The sequence below is a fragment of the Xiphophorus couchianus genome, chromosome 20 (genome assembly GCF_001444195.1).
Source record: "Xiphophorus couchianus chromosome 20, X_couchianus-1.0, whole genome shotgun sequence".
Lineage (NCBI taxonomy): Eukaryota > Metazoa > Chordata > Actinopteri > Cyprinodontiformes > Poeciliidae > Xiphophorus > Xiphophorus couchianus.
In genome coordinates this window covers 16,296,397-16,305,278 of record NC_040247.1, presented here as the reverse complement: position 1 = coordinate 16,305,278, position 8,882 = coordinate 16,296,397, and the positions used below count along the sequence as shown (strand labels likewise).

The following is an 8,882-nucleotide window of genomic DNA, read 5'->3' as shown; positions in this document are numbered from 1 at the left end:
TGTTTCTAAAGTCTGGCTGATCCCCCATGCTTTAAACTTGAAGAAAAAAAAACCCCATCAAACGCAATAACTTCATGATATTCAAGAACAGTTTTTAATACTTGAGTATTGTTTTTATTTGTAAAAACTTCTAAATTCCAATATATTATTACAACTCACCTTATAAGGGTGGATCTAAGACATAAAGTACAATGTTTGCAAAACACACATTCATTAAAAAAAAGAAAAAACTATTTAAAACTAAAAAAATAAATCTGGTGGCGTCCCTCAAAAAATTGGCGCCCTGGGCTTGTGCCTCTGAAAGCCCTTTCTAAAGTCTGGCTCAGGCTCCAAGTGTTTTCAACTTGACCATTTTATTTCTCATGACAAAAAGTCTGGACGCCTCTGGTCTCCTGCTTGCGCTGAGGGAAGTAGCGACATCTAGCGGCTGCTTTACACGCCACAGGAAGTATGGAGAAAGACGAGTCATCTAAACTTCAAGCATTCAGATCAAGTTTCATCACAAATGCTTTCAAGCTTTGAAAACATGTTTCAAAATTAGAAAAGGAATCACGTAAAAAGAAATCCGCAAATAACTAGATTAGAATAGAAAGAAGCCAATTCAGGGAAGGAAGTTCATAAAACGCAGCTAAATAAAACGAGTTAATTTGTTTGTTTTGCTGGTGGGATTATCCAGATTACACTGTTGGGAGCGGGTTTCTCCTGGTATTGACACTGACCTGACCGACTCTGCCCTGCTTTCTCCTCACCCACACGCTAACCTTTTACCCAGAGAGCTCCGATAGGAGCAGCGCTGGGGCCGAGCGCCGCTCCGGCCCCTGATTCGTGCAGGCCGGGGCCAGCGGTGATGTGGCAGGCTGCTCTGGGCCTGCATTGGCTGTGGCGTGGGGGGCAGAGGGAGGAGCCTGTAACAATGAATGTGCTGAGGACACATGTTTACAATGAGACGAGGAAGAATGGAGCTGCAGACTAAAGTCTGTGGGGCTCAGAGGAAAGTCAGCACACACAGGAGATAAGTGGTATCTCATACCGGCAGGTAAATCTACTTCCGGCCAGTTTTACTGTTGTTGAAGATGTTTGAGCATTCTGTTGAACTACTGTTCAGAAAGACAAACAGATGAAAGCGTTTTGATCTGAGCAGAAATCTTACCAAGTGTTCTAGTTTAAATATTTTGGTACACTTGGAATAGGACACTATATACTGCTAGTAACTTTTCAGCAAGATGCAGAAGCTTGTTTTGAGTAAATATGTCCATAATATAGATAAATAATTACTAGTTCCACTGGCAGATTATTTCACTTACAGTAAGATATTTTCCCCATGTTATAAGTTAAATAATCTTCCAGTGAAACTAATAGTTTTTCTAGTAAAACAAACTTTTATATCTTGGTGAAAAGTTACTTGCAAGTCAGTTTGGTCCTATTTCAAGTTTACTAGAAACTAGACCACAAATCCTCAGATTTTTGTGTTTTTTCAGTGTGAATATTTGTCATTTCAGGAGGATTTTCCGTCATCCTCGATGTGGTGGGAAAAAGTGAAGCTTCGACCTTGGGCTTTTTGTAAACCAGCCAAAACTCAGACATGAGAAGTGTTCACTTAATAATGAATACTTTCGATTGGAGGTGGTGGCTCCTGAGTGTGCACTCCCAGACCAGGAAGTGAAGAAGAGTGAGACAGAGAGGGCAGCAGAGTGGCGCAGTATCGTTCTGTAACAGACACAAACATGCAAAGCGGACAATAATTCATCCCTGCAGCTGATAAACTGCACCCTCCTCTTCCTCTGCACTGAATAGACCACTCAGGGATGACCAGCGCCCAGCTGCTGGAAACTTCCCCCAAAGAGTCGGCATTCTCCCATTGGATGGCTTCTCCTGCCGTCCCCCGCAGTGTTTTGGGGCCCCCTCCGGCCGTCTGGCCCCCTCTGGACTTTGCGCTGGGTGCTCTGGCCTGCTGTGCGGCCTGCGTGTTCACCAATCCGTTGGAGGTCGTGAAGACGCGTCTGCAGCTTCAGGGTGAGCTCCGCGCTCGGGGGTCCTACCAGATCCACTACAGAGGCGTCCTGCAGGCCCTCTGGGTGGTGGGCCGCACAGATGGGTTCCGGGGCCTCCAGAAAGGGCTCTCGGCGGGGCTCATCTACCAGGCCGTGATGAACGGAGTGAGGCTGGGCTCTTACTCCTGCTGTGACTCTCTGGGCATCACCGCGTTTCATGGAGGCAGCCTGCTGTCAGGGGCCGGGGCCGGGGCCCTGGGGGCCCTCATCGCCTCTCCCGCCTATCTGGTTAGTAGATCCAGGTTCAAAAATACTTTATTGATCCTAAAGGGAAATTAAATGTTGTTGTCACTCATATTAATTCAAAATTCTTCAAAGATTTGTTGTAGATGGCGATGGCTGTGAGCAGGAAGGATCTCCTGTAGCAGTCTGTATTACAGCAAATTTGAAGAAGCCTCTGACTAAAAGCACTTTCTCTAAGACAGTGAACTTCATCCTATATAAAGATTCAAACTGCTGTGCTTCTCTGCAGCCTTTCATGGGTCGACAGAGTGAGGTTTTGCAGGGTTAAAACCTTAAAGGAAAATCAGCCAACATGAGAGAAAATGTAAAACAATTGGATTGTTCTGGTTTTGTTTTATAATCTTTATTTTTTTATTTGGTCATCCCAAATATTTGGAGATATTCTAAGAGAGGGGTGTCAAATAAATGTTCACTTTGGGCCACATCAGTTTCATGAATGGCCTAAAGCGTTGGTTGTGCCAGAATGTATTGATAAAACTGATTACCAAACCACTAAAATATTAATAAATAGATTTCTTTGTATCCATTAAGTGCTAATTAAAATTAAATAACATTGAACATCCAGGATTTTGGGATTGTTTTTGGGAATCACTGATTTAGTGATGCTAATTCAGAAATATTTGCAAAAAAACTTTCTGTATTTGTGCTCAAGTGACGTTAAATGTGACTTTTTATTATTCATCTATAATTTAGCTACAATTTTAAATACTTCAATAAATTTGGACCAGAAAATTTAATTAAAATATTTTTACTCTTTAACATGCACTTAGATAATATCGCTATGTATATAATAATAATAATAATAATAATAATAATAATAATAATAATAATCGTTACTACATGTTTGAGAAATCATAGGCACTTCTAAAAATGTTGATACAGTTTCAAAATGATTTCTTGTATCTAATCAATACAATAGATATTAATTTGATGAATTATTTGTTGAGTAGTTGCCGGTTTCTTCTTGCTCTTTTTATGTTTCTCATGTGTGTAATGGAAAGTTAAAACTCATGTGCAAGGCAGACAGAATCAACACGCATGTACATGTGGTAAAGAAAACCAAATTAGTTAATGAACAACTAACATTGCAGACGCAGCTGAAAAAAACAGAGCGCTAAGAAAGACATTGGTAAGTATCTATTCTCTGACAGGAATAGACGACAGCCTCCATAAATATGGACATTAATGGTAAAAACATGTGCAGAAGTTTGTTTTCTAAACTTTTAGTTGCTTTAAATGTTTTAATTGTTGCTCCGACGGTAGACAGGGCCCGGTTCAGTCCAGTGGATACTTTCTTGCAGATATTTCCTCAGTTATGGAGATCAAAGCCTGTCGGCCTTGACTGAGACCAAAGTATGACATCATATTTTGGTCCATTTCAAAGCAGGAAAAATACAAACTTACTGTAGAAAACCACATTTCTGTCTGTGAATATTCTAGGACTTTAATGTCAAAGCAGGATGTCACCTTTGGACACCTTAGCATGTAGCAATCTGCTTCTTTTGGGTCTAATTATGATAACAAATAACTAAATTTTCTTACTTTTTTATTTTTCAGCTGTGACGCTGAAAATAAAGCTCTACAGCTGAAACCCGATCCTGTTGGCTAATATGATCTTCTCCAGTGTTGTGTGGCTTGTTTTTACATGTTGGGTTAGCTGCAGGATAAGTAGAAAAACCGCTAAAAAAGGTTTTGTGATGCTAGAAATGATTCTTTGAAAACTGGATGTGCAGTTGAGGAATGACTCTGCCTGGACCGGCTTGTTGCTACTTTTGTTCTTAACAGGCTTGACACAATACACACCAATTGTTTAGCTGCATATTTTAGCAGAAAAAAAAGACAGAATACAACTTATATAATATATATTGGTGTTGGTCTCTCCTTTTGACCGAGAAAACCAAAACAAGAGTTGTCCGCTCAGGTCTTCTCAGATGTCTTTGTTCTATTTGTGTCCCCGTAGAGCAGCTCTGTCTGGATGTGTTTGTTTGATGAGTCTTAAATTACATTTACTGTAAGGGAGTATTTAATATAACCCAACCTTTCCTCTTTCATCTGCTCCGTTTGTGTTACGAGTATTTTCCTGATCGGTTTGCTGTTCCTCTGCTTCAGCTTTTACTTCATGCATTCTGAGCCACCAAACATTTTGCACCGTCATGGAAAGACGATACCGTTTGTGTCCAGCTCACTAAATTGTACATCTCTTCTTTTTCTGCCACAAAAGACATGCGTGCCGCAGCCCCATCTGGGTCCTACTGTAAACACACAAAGTGAGGAGTTTTACAGTCGTCTACACTCTGTATTTAAGAGACTATTTTAATGTTTTGTGGCCTGCGGCTCATTTGTCACTGTCAGATGTGTTTGTTTTGTTCCTGTAAAGGTGTGTGTAACATACAGGCCTTTATTCTGTCTGCACTTCAGTAATTGTCAGAGAAATAAAAAAGTTTAAGACTTTTTAGTACAGCGAGATTTTTCTCAAGATTGTGGAAACATTGGCGTCATCATTTATTTGTGGCTCAGTGACTGTCATGTTTCTTTTTGTTTTCTTTTTCTTTTGTTTTACTATGGACCTCTTTTGTGTCTGAAATAAAGATTGATTGATTGATTGATTGATTTGCACTGCGTGTTTCTCCACAGGTGAAGACTCACCTGCAAGCTCAGACTGTGGATGCAATCGCTGTTGGTCATCAACATAACCATCTGGTAAGAAAAATATCAGAGCATTGTGTTTATAAATGTTTGTCATAAAAAACTTCATTAGGTTTTTGATAGAGGTACAAGCTTTGAATATAACAGAACTAATTTTAAACTAATTTGAATAATAAACTGAACTTAAACTGGAGTATATGCATGTTTGGATTAAAATTATTTTATTGTTTAAAGTGCCTTTACATGACTGCACTGTAAAAAAGTATGGTAATTGATGGTAAAATACCAGCAGCTGTGTTTGCCAGAATTTTCTATTAATACAAATTTTACCGTATAAATATGTAAATATGATCAAATCTGTAAAATTCTGGCAATCACAGCGGCCGGTATTTTACCGTAAATTAGAGACATTTTTTTTATTTTCTTTTTTTACAGTGTAGTGTTGTTGTTGAATTTAACATTTTATTCTGAATGAATCTATATAACAGAGTTTCTGAAATAAATGACCAAATATATTGAACTTTTTCATGATATCCTACTTAATTTTCATGTACTTGTAATTTAGCATAAAACTCAAATACCTTAAAATCATTACTGCTTCATTTAGTATGTTTTTATTTACATTGTCTCTCTAAGTCATTCTGTAATTTTCAGTGAAGTTAAAACAAAAGAAAATTGTGTTTCAACATTTTAATTAGAACAAAATAAAGACCAAACCTCTATAAGAGTGTAGAGATTGATTTAAATACAAGCTAAGAACGTCATATTTCTAACCATTTCTTTTTCTTCAGGGTGTGTCTGATGCCTTTGTTACCATCTATAGAAGAGACGGTCTGACTGGGCTGTGGAGGGGGGTAAACGGGGCAGTTCCTCGGGTCATGGTGGGGTCAGCAGTTCAGCTGGCGACCTTCACCTCCACCAAGGACTGGGTGTCACATTCTCAGGTACATAAAGTAAATTACCTGACATTTCTCCCCGTACATCTAAACAATTTAGCGAATTAATCAAAATTAATCAACTAAATTTGTGTTTGATTAGTCATTAACTGGCATATACAGGTTCAAAAAAGGCCAAAAAAGAAAATCATATTCTAAAAAATATTTACATACATTTTGCATTTAAGATAAAAACAAACAAACATTGTATTTAAATATTTTCTATCCAGAACTTTTCAAGTGGCTGTTTTAGTTTCACCTGCTTCAAATTCTGTAAAAAAAAATAATAATTTAAGAAATCTGTGTTATCCATTTATTAATTGGTTAATCCAAAAATAACAATGAACTGATCAACTCTGCATTCAGATTAAGCAAAAAGGGCTGGAATATTTTTTTTTAGCTGCAGATTCATCCTTTGCTACAAATCAACTGATATATAAATATATATAAATACAGCTCTGGAAAAAATAAAACTTAAAATGATCAGTTTCTCTGATTTTACTTTTTATAGCTATATGTTTTGGTAAAATAAAATTTTTTTATTTTGTTCTATGAACTACTGACAACATGTCTCTGATGTTACAAGCAAAAAATTAGTTTTCATTTGCTGAACATGAGAAAATGTCAAAATAACAAAAAAGATGCAATGCTTTCATACCTGAAATAATGCAAAGAAAACAAGTTCATTTTCATTTAGAAACAGCAATACTAATGTTTTAACTCAGGAGGAGTTCAGAAATCAATATTTGGTGGAAAAACCAGGAGGTTTTTAATGGGGTTCAGTGGAGAGGACTCTTAATATTTTTATTTTTTTAAAGAATTATTTGTTACTTGCCATCTTCTAATGTATTTTTAATATTACATAAAAAGGTTTAAATGCAAAATTTGCAGAATGTGCCAATTTATTTGATCTGTTTCACTGATTTAAGATTTAATCCCTGACTGAAGCTTGTTGTTGAATTCCTGTGGTCCAATTAATTTTTTAGCTCATGTTTTAATGCATCTAATTTTATTTTTTGACATTTATCTCAGACGAATCCTCTTATCTTTGTTTTACTAGATAAGAGTTTATCTAATAATGTGCAAGTGTTGGCCGTCATCATTACTTGTTGTAAATAAATTTCCCTTTTTGGATCTAAATAAGCGAATTGATTGATTGATTGATATCAATAACTGAATCAGGCCTTAGTTGCATTCTTCTCACCAGTTTCCTCCTCTCGTTGCAGTGGTTTCGTGCCAACGCTTGGCTGACGGCGCTGATCGCTGCTTCCATCAGTGGCGTTGCCGTGGCGATCACCATGACTCCGTTCGACGTGATCAGCACGCGCCTCTACAACCAGCCAGTTGACGAGTTTTGCAAAGTGAGTTTGGACGATCTCTCCGAAGATGTCTGTGTGTTTTTAGGGTGAACTCTTCCAAAGGTCAAAGGGGAACTTACCGGGTTGCGATCTGCTCCGCAGGGCCGCCTGTACCACGGCTTCACCGACTGTTTGCTCAAAGTGTGCCAAGCTGAGGGCCTCCTGGGGCTGTATAAAGGCATGGGCCCCGTGTTCCTGCGGCTGGCCCCGCACACGGTGCTCAGCATGCTGTTCTGGGACCTGATGAGGCAACAAGCCGTCAAAGACAAATAGAGAAAAACTCTGAGCTGAAGGACAGGAGCCTCTGGGACCTGAGAGGGACTGTGTCACCAAGTGACTCTGAATTTCATCCGAAACTTGACATTTCTGCTGCTTTCTGATTGTTTTTAACCAACGAAAGATGAATTCATTCATGAGGGGATGATGGCTCATCGGCTGCAAGGAGAGAAGCTCAGGATATTTGCACAAATACTGATGATCAAACAAAGCCAGTAGCAGAATGTCCATCATTATTTGTTCCTCTATGTTCTCAGACTAGCATCTTTTAACATTAGCTGCACATCTGATGTGGAAGACGATCAAACACTTAATTAAGAGTTTAATGATGAATATAAACCCATTGATCAGGTTTTACAAAGAATGGCTTCTTGCTCACAGAGAAGGTTGAGTGGAAGGAAAAAGGCTCGCTAAAACTCAAACTGTTTTTCATCACATGCACTCCTGTGTTTGTCAGATTTTCATGTGTTTTCCTCTTGCCTTATTGTTTATTGTTTGTTTATTCCTGCAAGAAGAAAGATCCTGCAAAGCAGAGGATCTAATTTCCTTCAAAGTTTTTAACACTGGGAACTCCAGGCCCTTTAACTGTTGTAAGTAATCATAATAAACATATTGTTTTGTAAATATTACCAAAAATGATATTGAGTTTTGTCTTTTGAATACACCTGGGAGCAAAAACAGTTTCATTATTGTTCCTTTCAGATGTAATTACCCAGAACCTTCAATCTCTTCACTATTTATATTTTGATCGCCAATCTTGATTATTACATAAAGTCTGCTAACACTGACAGCGCTGTCCAATGTGAGCCAAAAGGAGCCAAAAATAAAAAGCCAGAATAGAATAGAAATAGCCTTTAATGTTCAGGTGCACCAACAGTGAAGTGACAGGCAATCAAAACATGTTGATTCACAAAAAGATAAAAATTAACAACATATTGCACAACAAGGACAAAATTATTAAAGAAAATACTCTGCAGTTAATGTAAATAGCATTCTGATAGGGATAGGTAGGATAATTTAAAAATGTTCAAAGTCTGCATGTTTATCTGTGTATAAAAACACAAAAAACAATTTACAAGATGTGAAAATAATTGTCCAAACATCAAAGATGTGCTAATTTCAGCCTACAGTATTTTTAAGACTTGTGATTGTTACAGCTGAAAAAACTGATGGAACTCAGAGGATTAAATATATTTTTTGTTTAGAAACAGAAACAATATTTTTAAATCATTTTAAATCCTTCTGCTTTCAGTTTTATAATTTAAAATATAGTTATTGTGGTTGTGATGAGATGCTTTGTTTTACTTAAATAGGTATGAATACTTTAGTTTAAACTGGGATGAAAAATGATGAGAATGCTCTGAAAAGTTCAG

The 8,882-nt window shown here is 37.6% G+C and overlaps 1 protein-coding gene across 1 annotated transcript; it reads left to right on the top strand.

Annotated features, from left to right (window-relative positions):
* Positions 1 to 888: 888 nt before the first annotated feature.
* On the top strand, positions 889 to 8,148 carry slc25a34 (solute carrier family 25 member 34). The gene is made up of 6 exons (XM_028003068.1): positions 889 to 1,036; positions 1,500 to 2,279; positions 4,929 to 4,994; positions 5,732 to 5,884; positions 7,102 to 7,236; positions 7,336 to 8,148. The coding sequence occupies exons 2-6, from the start codon at positions 1,806 to 1,808 to the stop codon at positions 7,504 to 7,506; spliced, it is 999 nt and encodes a 332-aa protein (XP_027858869.1). The 5' UTR covers positions 889 to 1,036; positions 1,500 to 1,805; the 3' UTR covers positions 7,507 to 8,148.
* Positions 8,149 to 8,882: the final 734 nt, after the last annotated feature.